At 35.1% G+C, this 16,493-nt stretch overlaps 1 protein-coding gene across 3 annotated transcripts in view; it reads right to left on the reverse strand.

The window, feature by feature from the left end:
• BRWD1 (bromodomain and WD repeat domain containing 1) overlaps positions 1–16,493 on the reverse strand; it is a 188,608-nt gene that overhangs the window by 16,870 nt on the left and 155,245 nt on the right. For all 3 annotated transcript variants that reach the window (XM_069074849.1, XM_069074848.1, XM_069074847.1), the window contains one exon: positions 13,149–13,375. In XM_069074849.1, the coding sequence (XP_068930950.1) occupies positions 13,149–13,375 (227 nt within the window). The remainder of the gene's footprint in view (positions 1–13,148; positions 13,376–16,493) is intronic.

A 16,493-nucleotide genomic window follows, 5' to 3' on the forward strand; every position in this document is an offset into this window, starting at 1 on the left:
ATAAAACTATCTTTATTTGCTAATATGATGGCATACCTAGAAAATCCTAGCAATAATCTGAGACAATAACTTCAGCAAAATTGCAGGATATAAAAGCCCTCGATACAAATGCATTTCTACACTGTAACAATTATAATCCAAGAGGATGGGAGATCTCATTTCAAATAACTACTGAATACATAAAGTATCTGGGGATTAATCAAAGCACATCAAAAATGTGTAGAGATTCAGTAACAAAGTACTCCTTAAAGAAATAAAGAACTAAAACAGTGAGAGCAATCTTCAGTATTTATGGTTAAGGCCATACCAAGATAATAAAATGATAATACCACAAAATTTTATATACATGTTTTAGTGCTATACCATTAAACTATCAAAAACAAACTTTATGGAACTTGATAAAATAATATTGAAGTTCATTTGGAAGAATAAAATGAGTAGAGTATCAAGTGAAAAGGTGAAGACATAGGGATGAGGGGGAAAAAGCACTTTCAGATCTTAAACTCTTAAAAAATAGCAATTATCGTAACCATCTGGTATTGTTTTACAAATAGTGAATTTCATCCAATTGAAGAGACTAGATGGGAGGGTCAAAAACAACGGAATAAATAATGGAGGGCTTGAAAAAGTAGAAAACAAAAATTACTTAGGAAAGAACTCCTTTTGTAATAAAAACTGGCAGGAAAATAGGAAAGTAATCAGAAATAATACCTTTGACAAGATCCTACAATACATTCTAAGTGAACACATGGTGTTGATACTAATGATCATTCTATTACAAAAATTAGGAGAAAAGCATGTCATATACTTCTTATAGCTATGGGTAGGAGATGTATTCTTAAACTAAGAATATGGGCAATTACAAAATACAAAAACAGGTAACTTTGATTACTTGAAACTGAAAAATGGGGGCGGGGGGAGAGAATCTTTGTATCAAATTCCTTTTATATGGGTGTAGTATCTAAGACATTTATTTTCATTCATTCATTTATTTAGCTTTTTGGAGGGCAATTTGTGTTAAGGGTCTGAGGCCAGATTTGAAACCATGTCCTCCTGACTCCAGGGCCGGTGCTCTACTCACTGCCCCACCTAGCTGCCCCTTCTAAGACATTGAAAATACACACACAGACATGTCATTCCCCAAAAGATAAAGTGGTCAAAGGATATGAAAAACAAAAGTTTTCAAAAGGAGAACTGTAAAGTATTCCCAACAACATAAAACAATGCTCAAAATCACTAATAACAACAAAAAAAGTAAAGCAAAATAACCCTAAAGTTAGTATCTCACATCTATCAACTTAGCAAAGATACCAAATAATGGCAGTAGTTAATGCTGGAGTGGTTGTGGTAAGATAGGAACACTTATTCTTATATATATTAGTCTTATTAATGGAACTATGAATTAATATGACCATTTTGAAAAGCAATTTGGTATTAAGCAAATATGACTAGTGTGACCTATGCAAAAGTAAAAATAAAAATGTCTATACTCTCTGACCTAGTGATGGGCTTATACCACACAGGCCAATGATAAGAAGAAAGTTGCCACAAACAGCAAAATATTTATAGCATCATTTTGTAATGGCAAAGAACTAGGAAAAGGAGATGCTGAACATTTGAATAATAACTAAAGAGACTGTGGTATATGAATGTAATGAAATATTACTATACTATAACAAATGATGAATGTGAAAAGCACTGAGAACCATTAAAAGTTCTACATGAACTGATAGAGTGAAGTAAAACCTCCAAACCATTAGTCACAATGGTTACAACAATTTAAAATGAAAGAATTATTATGTATACACACACGAAAAAAGCCCAAAGGTTAATGTGACAAAGTCATAAACAACAAGCAGGACTTGAAAGAAGGGAGAAGACACTCACTCTATCCCTATGCAGAAGTGGGAGGTCTGCAAGTGTTTGCACATTGCTCAGAGTTTTAGAATATGGCTATTAGGCATATGCTCATGTTTTCTTCTTTATTTTACTTCCTTTTAAAAATACTATTTGTTATGTAAGAGGGCTCTCTGGGAGAAGTAGAGGAAGGGATAATGGGATAAACTATGTTGATATAAAAAAAAAAGACATAAATGAAAACCTATTTAAAAAAACAGGTTTCATCAGACTGATGAAGAAGATGACCTGATGATGACAACGATGATAGCAGCTACAGCTGTAGAGTGTCTTACAGTTTAAAATACACATTACAGATGTCATTTGACCCTTCCAAATACCTTAGGAGATAGAGGCACAATTATAATCCACATTTTATGATGAGAAAGTAGAGGGAGCCGGATATTAAGTGCCTATCCAGATTCACACAGCTAATTAGTACCTGAGGCTGGATCAGAATTTAGGTCTTCTTTCCTCCAGGTCTAGCACTCTATTCACTGTGCTCCCTGGATACCAACTTGTTCTAGTATTAATTTTCTCTGTATTCTGGGTCAAGCCTAACTTGGGCTATTATAGAAAGAAATGCTGAAAAATAATTTGACAAAAATAAAACACCCATTTGTTCAAAACTTTTGAAGAGACCACTGGAACAAGTGGACCTTTCTTCAATATGGTAAACACTACCTATTTAAAACCAGGGATAAGATCCATAAGGGAGAAAAGTTAGAAACTTTCCCAATAAGATACACAGTAAAGCAAAGATATTCATTGTCATCATTATTTGGTAGTATTCTAGAAGTGTTGGTTATTGCAATCAAATAAGAAAAAGCAACTGAGAAAAGAAACATAGTGAAAGAATAAATAAAATTATTGCTTTTTGCAGGTTACATGAATAGAGGAAGGAGATCTTTACAGAAATAAAGATAAGACTTAAATAACTGGAAAAATCTGTTTATGGTTGGACCATACTCAAAGAAAATTAATTTTACCATCAAACAGAATTTACAGAAAAGGATACCAAACAACCTTTTCTCAAATTATATTACAAATGAGTAATCATCAAAACAATTTGTTAAAAAAAATAGGATGAAAAATGACATGAACAATTATGATCCCATAGAATTCAAAATTTGTTGCAAGAAAAATTCCATTGCAGGGGGCGGCGGCTAGGTGGCGCAGTAAACAGAGCACTGGCCCTGGAGTCAGGAGGCCCTGAGTTCAAATTCAGCCTGATGTATATATGCACTTTGATAATAGTAATATCACTACCATTCTTAAACTGGAACAAGATCAAAGAAAAAGGAAAAAGATACACATGTACAAAAATAATTCTGGCAACTCTTCTTGCAGTGGCAAAGTTTATCACTGGGCAATGGCTGAACAAACTGCTAAATGAATGTAATACACTGTTGTGCTGTAAGAGATGATGAAAGAGATAGTTTCATATAAACCAAGGAAGACTTAATGTAGAAGGAAAGTGAGCAGAATCATAAGAACAATTTATGCTATAACAACAATGTTTTAATGACAAGAACAAAGTTCTCACACAAAGTCATTGCAGGATGTTAACTGGAAAAATTTTTTTCAGCAAATTTCCCTGATGAGGAACTGATAACCAAGATAAATAAACAGCTCTGAAAGACTTAAGAACTCAATGACTAACTAGGATTCCAGAGGACTGATGACGAAATTTGCTACGCCCCACTTGACAGATATGTGACAAGTTCAAGATGCATGATGAGACATATTTTTGGATATGGCCAACATAGGAATTTGTTTTACTTGAATATGAACATGAACTAAGAAGATTTTGTTTTTCTTTCTTTTTTTGTGAAGAGGGAAAGGTGGAAGGGTGTGCTTGCAGCACTCGTGGAAGCAACCTTTGTAGAGATGTAGAGTTCTTGCAGGTGCTATGGCCTCATCTACTGGAAGACCCAGAAAAAAAAGTTCTTTTCATCAAATTCTTATCAATATGACAGAAATGGTTCAACATTAGAAACTGATGGAATTCTATCACACAAATGACATTAATGAAGAGGCATTAACATCTGTTTTATCACTGCACCTTTAAGAAGCATGTTTCTCTGGTCAGCGTATGATATACTTGAGAGCAGGAAGTGTCTTACTTTTCTAAGTGTATCCTCAATCCTTAGCACAGTGCTTTGCACATGGTATTTTATAAATGCTTCATTCATTCATTCAAATAATTTGTAAGATATTAATTGTATGTCCAGGCCATGTTAAATGAATAAAATTACATTACCTAACATTACAAAACTTGAAAAATAAAAATGTATTTGAAAGAAAAGACAAAGGAAATAACAGATCTCAACCAATACTACAAAGCAGCAATTTGTTACTCATTTTAAAAAAAGTAGACCACTGAATAAGAAAAGATAAATAAAGCCTCAAGGCAATCAAATACAGCAACATCAAACTTTTTGGAATAAAGATTTACTATATAACAACAAAAAAAATGCTGAAATAATTGGAAAGCAACCTGGCAGAAACTGGATGTAGACAAATATCTCACACCATACACCAAAATAAGGTCCAAATGGATATCACTTAAATTTTAAAAGTCATATCATAAAAACAATTACAGAAGAGGGGAGAGTATGTGGTAAAACAAGGAACAGAGGTGAATATAAAAGATGACTGTCAACACATAAAATTGGGAAAGTACATGCACAAAGTCATTGCAGGCCATTAACTGGAAAAACTTTTTTCAGCAAATTTCTCTGATGAGGAACCAATAACCAAGAAAAATAGAGAACTGACACAAATAATTAAGGAAAAGAGTCATTCCCAATGGACAAATGATCAAAGTATAATATTAGTTTTCAAAAGAACTAATTCAAGTTATCAACAACACCTTATGGAAAAAAATGGTCCAGTCATTTAAAACTAAGAAATACATGCAGAGCCAAGATGGCTAAGTAAAGGCACGAACTCATCTGAGCTCTCTCAAATTTCCTTCCAAACAACTTTAAAATAGCTCAAAATGAATGTTACAGCAGTAGAACTAAAAAAGGGACAGGATTAAACAATTTTTGAGCCCAAGACAACTTAGGTCAACAGGAAAGGTCAGTCTCACTGGGAGGAGAGTGGAGCACAGTCCAGTACAGGCTGTGCCAAGACAAGCCAGCATCAGGCAGTAGGTATTAAAGAGCAAAGCCCTACACGCTGGACCAAGACAGCAGAGGCTTTGGGAGCAACTGAATCAGCAACAGCAACCCCCTGAGTTCTTAGCCTACAAATGTTGTGGGGGAAAGACAACTGGTCAGGACATTTTGCTAGCACAGGGTATGGAGCTCTGTTGCATTGCCCACACAGGGATCTGGGTCCATGGCTTGGGTTTTAGCATTGTGGTGAGGAGGAACACTCACTAGCATGTCAAAACAGGTAACTATGGGGGAGCAAGGATGCTAGTCACATTTCCAGGGCAGAAAAGAGTGCTTGTGATCACTCAGAGCACAGCACAGAAGAGGAATGCAGTGAACACGTATCTACTTAGATCCCATTACCTTGGAATAACTTAAAACATAATTATAGGTCCCCAGAACTCGCTCTAAAAATATCATAAGGAAAAGCCTGAGGTTTGGGATAGTGTCCCCTTGACCCAAAGAGCAAAGACCAACTTTAACATAGTTAAATATTTTTCTCATGAAAACAAGTTAGAAAAACGAGCAATAACAACAACAAAATCTGATCACAGTTACTGTGGGAACTGGGAAGATCAAGACACAGAAGAGGACAACGATGTCAAGACAGCTACAGGCAAAGTCCCAAAAAATGTGTGTTGGAGTCAGGCTCCAAAAGAATTCCTGGAAGACCTCAAAAAGAATTTAAAAATCAAATAAGAGAGGCAGAGGAAAAATTGGGAAATGAATGAGCGATGCAAGAAAATCATAATAAAAGAGTCAACAGCTTGGCAAAGGAAGCATAAGAAAATAGAAAAAAAGGGGCGGCTAAGTGGCGCAGTGAAGTGGCCCTGGACTGGCTCTAGAGTCAGGAGGACCCGAGTTAAAATCCAGCCTCAGACACTTAATATTTACTAGCCATGTGACTTTGGGCAAGTCACTTAACCCCAATTGCTCTCCAAAAAAAAAAAAAAAAGCAAAAAAGATATACAAAAATTCACTGAAGACACTCATTAAAAAGTAGAATTGGCTAGACGGCGCCATGAATAGAGCACTTGCCCTAGAGTCAGGAGGACCTGAGTTCAAATGGGGCCTCAACACTTAACACTTACTAGCCATGTGACCTTGGGCAAGTCACTTAACCCCAACTGCCCTGCCTCCCCCCCCAAAAAGCAAAAAATAAATAAATAAAATAGGCACATATAAAAAGTAGTATTAAAAGTTGTCTCTCAAAAAAAAAAAAAATTCCCATTTACTAGCCATGTGACCTTTGGCAAGTCACTTAACCCCAATTGCCCTGCCTTCTCCCTTGAAAAAAAATCCTTAAAAATCAGAATTGGGTAAATGGAAGCTAATGACTCTACAAGACAGCAAGAAACAATAAACCCAAATCAAGATCGAATACATAGAAAAAAATTGCATTTCACTGGAAAAACAATAGATCTGGAAAATAGGTCAAAGAGAGATAATTTGAGAATTGCCAAACTACCTGAAAGCCATGATAAAAAAAAAAGGGGGGCCTAGGCATCATATTTCAAGGACTTATTAAGGAAAACTGTGCTGATATCTTAGAATCAGAGGATAAAATAGAAATCAAAAGAATCTACCCATCATCTCCTGAAAGAGATTCCAAAGTGAAAACTCCCAGGAATATTATAGCCAAATTCTAGGAAACAATTCAAATATTGTAAAGCTTCAGTTAGGATAACACAGAATTTAGTAGTTTCTACAATAAAAGCTCAGAGGGCTTGGAATATAATATTGTGGAGTACCAAAGAGCTAGGATTACTATCAAGAATCACTCACCCAAGGAAACTGTTTATAATCCCGCAGGGGAAAAATGGACATTTAACAAAACAGAACACTTTCAAGCATTTCTGATGAAAAGACCAAATTTGATTTCTTAAATACATGACTCAAGAAAATCATATAAAGGTAAAAAGGAAAGAGAAATAAAAAGGGATTAAATAATGTTAAACTGTTTACATGCCTACATGGGAAAATGATACTTGCAATTGTAAAAACTATTATAATTAGAGAAGTTAGAAGGAGTATACATAAAAAGAGGGCATGGATGTGAGTTAACTATGATGGGATAAATCATTTCATATAATGGAGGCATAAAAGAACTTTTACAGTGGAGGGGAAGATGGGGGAGAGAAGGCAACACTTGAACCTTACTCCCACTAGAACTGGCTCATGGAAGGAATAACATATATACTCAGTTGGGTACAGAAATCTATCTTACCCTGCAGGGAAGCAGGAAAGAAATGGGGAAAAAAGAGGACTGATATAAGAGAGGGCAGATTAAGAGAGTCAGTGTTCAAATGCAAAACAGACTTCTGAGGAAGGGTAGGGTAAAAAGAGAGAGAAAAGGGGTGGCTAGGTGGCACAGTGAATAGAGCACCGGCCCTGGATTCAGGAGGACCTGGGTTCAGATCTGGCCTCAGACACTTAAAACACACACACACACACACACCTACCTAGCCGTGTGACCTTGGGGCAAGTCACTTAACTCCAATTGCTCTCCCAAAAAAAGCAAAAAAAAAAAAGAGAGAGAGAGAGAAAGAGAAGAATAAACAGGGAAAATATAGGATGGAGGGAAATACAAGAATGGCATGAACTCACCCATAAAATGCAAGTAGATGGCAGAGTGGATTAAAAATCAGACTCTGACAATAAGCTGTTTATAGGTAACATACACCTTTAGCTGGAAAAGAATTTATCATGCTACAGCTGAAGTAAAAAAAGAAGGGGTAGCAATCATGATCTCAGACAAAGCAAAAGCAGACCTAATTAAAGAAATACAAGGAAACTACATCTTGCTAAAAGTTACCAGACAATGAAGTTTCAACACTAAACACACTGAATAGCATCTAAATTTCTAATGAAGAAGTTAAATGACTTATAGGAGAAAATAGACAAGAGAACAATACTGGGGTGGGGGGATCCCCCGCTTGGCATCTCAGCTTTCCCCTTTTAAAACTAGATAAATCTAACTAGTCTGGAAAAGATTGAATAGGAATAAAAGGGAATATGCCTATTTCTCAGTGGCATGCAGTACCTACACAAAAACTGACCATATTAGGGCATAAAAACCCAACAACCAAATGCAGAAAAGCACAAATATCAAATGTATCTTTTTCACATCAATAATGCAATAAAAATTACTTTTTAATAATGAGATGTGAAAACATAGATCGAAAGTTAATTGGAAACTAAATATTCCAATCCTAAAATCCTAAAAAATGAACGGGACAAAGAAATCATAAAAACAATAATTTCATTGAGAAGAATGATAATGAAACAATACACACAAATTTATGGGATGCAGCCAAAGCAGTACTTAGGGAAATTTTATATATCTAAATGGTTACATCAATAAAATAGAAAAAAGAACAGTTTAATGAATTGGGCCTGAAACTAAAAAAAAAGAAAAAAAAAAACAAAATAAAAACTCCAATTAAACACCAAATAGGAAAACCTGAAAATCAAAGGAGAGATTAATAAAACTGAAAGTAAGACAACCATTGAACTAATAAATAAAGTTAGGAGCTGGTTTTATGAAAAATGAAAAGGGTGAATTCACCACCAAGGAAGAGTAAATTAAGGCAATTATTAGGAGCTATTTTGCCCAACTGTATACCAATAAATCCAATAATTTAAATGAAACGGATGAATACTTACAAAATGTAAACTGTCCTGATTAACAGAAGAAGAAAACGACTAAATTACTAAAATAATCCTATCCTAGAAAAAGAAATTGGAACAATTACAAAATGAACAAGCCTTCAATAAGTTCTGTAAGAAAAAATCTCCAGTACCAGATAGATTCACAAGCGAACTGTACCAAATATTCAAAGAACAATTCATTACATTACTATAGAAACTATTTGGAAAAACAGGCAAAGAAAAAGTCCTTCCAAATTACTTTTTATGGGACAAATACAGTACTGATACCTAAACTATGTAGAGTGAAAACAGAGAAAGAGAACAATAGACCAATTTCTCTAATGAATATTGATGCAAAAATTTTAAATCCTAACAAGGCAATTATAGGAATATAATAAAAAAGATCATACACTATGACCAGATGGGATTTATAACCAGAAATGCTGGGCTGGTTCCATATTACTAAAGTTATCAGCATAGCTACTAATAAAGTCGAAGAACAGATTATTTCAATAGATGCAGAAAAAGCTTTTCACAAAATACATCATTCCTATTAAAAGCACTAGAAAGCAGGGAAATAAATTGAGCTTTCCTTAAAATGATAAGTATTATCTGTCTAAAACCATCAGCAAGCATTCTCTGTAATGGGAATAAGCTAGAAGCCTTCCCATTAAGATCAGGGGTAAAGCAAGGAGGGAGGGCCATTATCTCTACTATTATTCAATGTTGTACTAGAAATGCTGGCTAAAGCAGTAAGACAAGACAAAGAAATTGAAGGAATTCGAATAGGCAATGAGGAAACAAAACTTATCACTCTCTGCAGATGATATGATGGTATGTTTAGTGAATCCTAGTGAATAAACTAAAAAACTAGATGAAATATTTAACAACTTTAGAAAAGTTGCAGAATATAAAATAAACACAAATAAATCCTCACCATTTCTATATACTACCAACAAACTCCATCAAATAGATAGAAAAAGAAATTCCATCTAAAGTAACTGTAGACAACATAAAATACTCAGGAATCTACCTACCAAGACAAACCCTGGGACTACATGAAGACAATTACAAAACACTTCTCACACAAATAAAAGTCAGATCTAAACAATTTGAAAAATATTAACTTACAGGTGGCCAAACCAATATATTAAAATTGACAATTTTACCTAAATTAACTACTTATTCAGTGCCATACCAATCAAACTATCAAAAATTATTTTATAGAGCTAGAAAAAATCATAACAAAATTCATGCCAAGAATAACAAGGAAATTAATGAAAAAATGTGAATGATGGTGGCCTAGCCATACCAAATTTCAAAACTGTATTAGAAAACAGTAATCATCTAAACAATCTGGTACTGGCTAAGAAATAAGAATGGTGGATCAGTGGAATAGATTAGGTACACAAGACACAGTAGTAAATGATCACAGTAATCTAGTGTTTGATAAATCCAAAGACCCAAGGCTTTTGGGACAAGAATTCAACATTTAACAAAAACTGCTGGGAAAACTAGAAAATAGTTTGGCGGAACTAGTAATCTCACTATCATGTACCAACATAACATCAAAATGGGTTCATAATTTAGACATAAAGGGTGATACCATAAGAAAATTAGAGGAGCATGGAGTAGTATACTTCTAGGATCTGTGGAAAAGGGAAGAATTTTGACTAAACAAGAGAGAGAGCATTACAAAATGTAAAAGGGATACTTTCTCTTATATTAAAAACTTTTTGCACAAACAAAACGAATGCAATCAAGATTAGAAGTACAAAGCTGGGAAAAAAATTTTTTTTATAGCAAATGTCTCTGATAAAGGCCTCATTTCTCAAATGTATATATGTGTGTGTGTGCATATATATATATATATATATATATAGAGAGAGAGAGAGAGAGAGAGAACTGAGTCAAATATATAAGAATATGTTATTATGCAGATCAATAAATAAAGAATACGAACAGGTAGTTTTCAGATGAAGAGATCAAAGCTTTCTACAGTCATGGAAAAAATGCTCTAAATTGCCTTGATTAGAGAAGTGCAGAGTAAAACAACTCTGAGGTACCACTTCACACCCTTGGCTAATATAGAAAAGGAAAATGATAAATGTTGGAGGGAATGAAGAAAAATTACAACATTAATGCACTGTTGCTGTAGTTGTGAAGTGAACCAACCATTCTGGAAGAAAATTTGGAACTATGCCTACAGGGCTATGTGTACACCCTTTAATCCAGCAATAGCACTATTAGGTCTGTATCTCAGAGATAAAAAGAAAAAAGGGAAAAGGACCTGTTTGTACAAAGATAAATGTAGAAGTATTTTCTGTAGTAACAAAGAATTGAAAAATGGAAGGGATGCCTTTCAATTGAGGAATGGTTGAACAAGTTGTTGTGTCATAGGACTGTAATAGAATACTATTATATTATGGGAAATGATCAGCAGGATGCTTTCAGAAAAACCTGATTAGATTTACAAGAACTGATGCAAAGTGAATGAGCAGAACCAGAAGAACATTGTACACAGCAACAGCAATACTGTATGATGAACAACTGAGAATGACTTATTCCTGGCAACACAATTATGCAAGATAATTCCAAACGATTCATGATGAAAAATTCTATCTGCCTCCAGAGAAAGAACTGATGGAGTCTGAAAGCAGATCAAAGAATACTATTCACTTTCTTTTTTCCTATGGTGGTTTTTCTTTTTTGTGTTTTCTTTCACAGCGTGACTAAATGGAAACATATTTTACATGATTACACATGCATAACCTATAACAAACTGCTTGCTATCTCAGGAAGGGGTGAGGGAGGGAGAGAATGTGGAACTCCAAATTAAAAAAAATGTTAAAAATTGTTTTTACATGTAACTGGGAAAAACATAAAATATTATTTAAAAAAAGAGAAATGTAGATTAATATAACTGAGATTCAACTTGATATCCAGACCGTCAAACATGACAAAAGAGGATTGATAAATCTGGAGGGATGGAACTGAAAAACAATTTGGAACTACGGGTATGTCCCAAAAGTTACTAATTTGTGCATATCAAAAATTGATTAAAGACAAAGGGAAAGTGTCCATTTGTACAAAAATATTTTAGCATGCTTTTTGTAGTTGTAAAGACCTGGGAACAAAGTTCATAAACTGGAAAATGGCTGAATAAAAATATGGCATGTGCTGGAATATGTGCTATAATAAATGACAGGGGGCAGATTCCAAGAAATTGAGAATACATATATGAATTAATACAGAGAAAAGTGAACACAACAAGGAAGACAATTTCTACAACTACAATAATGTAAAAGAGAACAGCTATGAAAGACTTAAACTACTGTACAACGCAATGACCAATAAATAACTCCAAAAAAGAATGATGATGCTTCCAATTTAACAGAGAAGTGATAAATCAGAGAGGATGAAACACAGATTTTTTTTATACATGGTCAGTGTGTGGATCTGTTTTATTAGACACACAGATATAACAAAGTAGCAGCTGGGGGATTGGTAGATGATGAAAAAAGAAAATAAAGCATCATTTAAAAAACACATGAAAGTAATGTGAAAGTATTTACAGATCCTGTACTTGACTATAAGCTGCCATGGGGGGGAGGGGAGGGAAGGGGACAAATTGTGAAACTCAAGGACTTGTGGAATTGGATCCTGTGAACTAAAAGTAAACAAACAAATTAATTTTAAAAAAATTTTAAAAATCTATCTCAAAAAAACACACGAAAGGTAGTTCAGAAGGGGACACAAATAGAGCGATTTTGTTTTGTTTTTTTGCTTTTTGGAGAGGGGAAGGCAGGGTAATTGGGGTTAAGTGACTTGCCCAAGGTTACACAGCTAGTGTTAAGTGTCTGAGGACATATTTGAACTCAGGTCCTCCCGACTCCAGGGCCAGTGCCTCTGTGCCACCTGGCACAAATACAGCAATATTGTAACTATTATATGGCAGACTTTCAACACCTCATATACAATCCCCTTTTTCTGTTATCTGTATATTGGAACATTCATATTTACTAATAAAAAGACAATTTAAATTTTAAAAATCAATTATATAATATACTATGAAACACAATGAGTATATTAAGATGAATTAATGTATAATCTGTGGCCCTCCAAGAACTTACATCTAAGTACCTAACTTAAACACCTTCCTACCCTATTGATCCCTTAAGATCCAATTCAAGTCCCTTCCTGGCACACATTGACTATTTAGATGAGTATTACAGAATTTAACACTTCATTGTTCTCTAATTTTCGTGCCTATCTATCTATTTTCCCAATTAAACTATAAAGTCCCTCTGAGGGTCAGAACCATATTTCATGTTTTTTTCAAGTTGCCCCAAGGCATCTAATAGTGAATACAAGCATATTAGGCAACTAGGTAATTGATTTTAGTTTCAATAACTGTAAATAGTCTTCATTTCTCACCAGTTAATATTGTAGAGTTTGCTAGAGTTATGGGTCTAGTCCTTTCAATTTTTTCAGATGATGATGCAGAATCAGATGAATCACCAGAAGTAATATTGGCAGAGAAGCTAACTGTGGTTTTCTGGCTGGGAGACCAAGCTGCACTATTTGAGGTAGACTGAGTAGGAGAACCTTCCAAGTCAGGTATGATTTTTTCCTGGGATTTCAATTGTTTCCATTTCACATTTCTGTTCAAGAAGAAAGAGAAACCATGTATAAATATAGAAGTGTCAGTGGGCTTAAAAGCTAAGTGGAAAAGATCTACCCAGATTTTTGCCTAAGACAGAAAATTTCTGAATCTGACCATGATTATAAGAAAATAACACTTTCAAAATATACACAATGAACAACCACTAATCCTTTACCCTTAATTTTGCATTCAATTTTGTCCTAATGTAGGCTATGATATACTTAGAAAATCCTTTAATAAAAAGATAATTTTAAAAAAGATAGTCACAAAAAACCCTATTTTAGAAATAAAAATTTTTTTAAAGGAGTTAACACATACAACAGCTACTAAAATGGGGAGCCTTGGTGGCAGATGAACAATTTGTTTCTTCTACTTATTTGTATATGGGGAAAGAACACAAGGAGTTAATTGAAAAGCTTTTGTAACTTGAGACTGTTCAAAGCACACAGAGGGAAACAAGTAGTAGAAAATAGTGCCAGAAATCGGTATTTCAAGTGAACAAATCTTTTAAGTATCTAAGACATGTTATCTCAATGCATCATGTCTTCTCTTGCTATTGTTTTCACTCTGATTCCAAAAACTGGAAAGCAGTTTGGTAGAAACCAGGCATAGACTCTGATTCTTGAGTAAAGATGGCAGAAGCTAAAAGCAAGGCAGTTTATTGGTTTTTTAAATTTACATTCCTTAGCACAATTTTTTTTTTTGCTTGTTCATTTGGGAGAAGTCAGGGAAAGGAAAGAAGATTGCTTTATTAGTTCCACGACTAATAGGGATGTAAATGTAGGAGAAAAACAGATTTTCCTTAATTCACAATCTCTGGTTGCAGGAGAATAAAACTGATTAATAATTTTTTTTAAAACTGTGGCCTCATTTTTCATACTTATCCTATTAGATACACAGATAAGTAGACATCGAAAATTTCATAAAACATATTAAAATATAACATTAGCAATTCTTGTCTGTTAAATACACAAACTTTAGACAGCAGTAATGTTAAGTCACACATTAAATAAATACAGATATAAACTAATCTGAGTTTTTCATCTCCTACTAGGCATAGTGTATCCCCTGAGGAAAGGCTGCTAGGCTGCATATCTTCCATTTGTCCCAAAGTAACCATTTCCATCTGTATCAGCACAAGGCAACTTCTACCTTCAACTGTTAGCCCAATTTCCCAAGTGTAGATGTAAAGAAAGAACACTCCCCCCCCACCACCACTTCAACTTCAGGCCTTCCATCTGCTCCTAAACATGTCCTTTGAGGGTAGAGGAGTGAAAGTATTCTCCACTTACTGATAAAACATTCTCATACCTTTCACATTTCAGTAACTCCTAGAGATTATCAACCAAACCCCATTTTGTACCCCCAACCACTCAATTCTTTATTCCAATGCCCCTCAATGCTCTCATCCCAAAGTTTTATTATAATTCCACCCAGCCTTTCCACTGAAGCCTCTGGAATGCCTTTCCACAGCCAATAAACCTCTTCATCTTGAATCTATTCCTCTCCCACTTTTTGTATCTACTACCTTTTACTAAAACTTGGTTTTCCCCTGATGACACACACAGTATCCCTCTCACCTTTTCCAGTACTGGCTGTACCTTCACTCATTCTACTTCGTTCACTGGATGAAGCAGGGTAGTTGGAATACTCCTTTCCAATGGCACCTCTATGTTCTTCCCCTTCCTCTACCATTCATAAAAGCCTCTCTTCCTCTGAGGTTCTTACTATTCACATATACCACACTATCAAAATCTAGTAGCTAATGTGTAATAAAACTCTTGGTCATTCCCCTTCCTTTTTCCCTCAATGAGTTTAATACTAAGCTTACAATTTTTTCTACTCCTCAGCTCCTGCCCTCCTACTAGGGGACTTCAACATACATATTGATTCTTCCTCAAATACTCTTACAACTCAGTTCTCAAGCTTCTCATCCTTTCATCCCACCTCAGTCACACACACAAAGATGGTCACACCCTTGATCCTGTCATCATCCACAACCAAGAATTCTGAAAGCCCTTTATTCCAAACATAATCTATTTGCTTTTCACTTCTCCCTTTGCCTCTGCTTGTATAACCCTACTGTTTTTCATCTGCACAGAGACCTCTAAACCCTTGCCCCCTCAATTATCTCCCTGGCCATCTCCCCTGCACTGGCCACTCTCTCTTCTCATCCCCATCTTGACCCCTTGGTGAACCAATTCAACTCTACACTGTCCTCCTTTGAATACCTTGCCTTCTTATAATATTACCAAGTATGCCCAGATAAACCTCCGCACTGGATCACTCCAATCATTTGTTGTCTTTGCTCCTGTATTTGTGCTGCTGAATAAAGGTGGAGAAATTACACAACTCCTCACCAGGTCCACTACAAATTTCTGTAATACAACATCACCCAACTGTCACTGCAGCTAGGCAATGATACCCTCCTTGATCAAGTTACTATACCAGTCTCCACAGTAGCTCTTCTAAACCCTTTTCATCTCTCTTTCCAACCTTCCCATGGCTCCTCCTGCCACCATGAGCAGCTGAGAACTTTGCTGCATATCTTACAGAAAAAAGTGAGGCCATATGCTGTGAACTTCTCCTTATTTATCAATCAAAAAGCTTCTGCCACTTTTTCTATTTCATCTGTTTCACATGAAGTCACCTTATTCTTCACCAAAGCTGACCCCTTTACTTGTTGAAGTGATCTCATTCTACCCTATCTCTTCCAACAGAGAAGCTCCCCCTCTGTTATACTTACTTTTGCTTATTTTTAATTTCTCCCTCTCTACTGACTCATTTGCTACTACCAACAAATATGCTCATGGGCTTCCATTCTGCAAAAAACCCTCACTTGATAATTCCATCCTTGCCAACTATGTCCTATTTTTCTTTTGCCCTTCACAGCTAAACTCCTTGAAAAAGCCACATACAGTAAGTTCTTCTACATTCTCTCCTCTCACTTTCTTCTTAATCCCTTAAAATCTGGTTTCCAATTTTATCATTACACTGAAATTGCTTTTTCCAAAGTTACCAATGATCTTAGTTGCAAACAGAATGGCCTTTTTAAAAGTCTCCTCAGCAGTCTTTGATACTGTTGATCACTTCTTTCTCCCTATTATTCCCTTCTC

Source organism: Petaurus breviceps, unplaced genomic scaffold, assembly GCF_028583685.1.
Source record: "Petaurus breviceps papuanus isolate PSGF00001 unplaced genomic scaffold, PetGlider_PUasm1.0 90897, whole genome shotgun sequence".
NCBI classification, from domain to species: domain Eukaryota; kingdom Metazoa; phylum Chordata; class Mammalia; order Diprotodontia; family Petauridae; genus Petaurus; species Petaurus breviceps.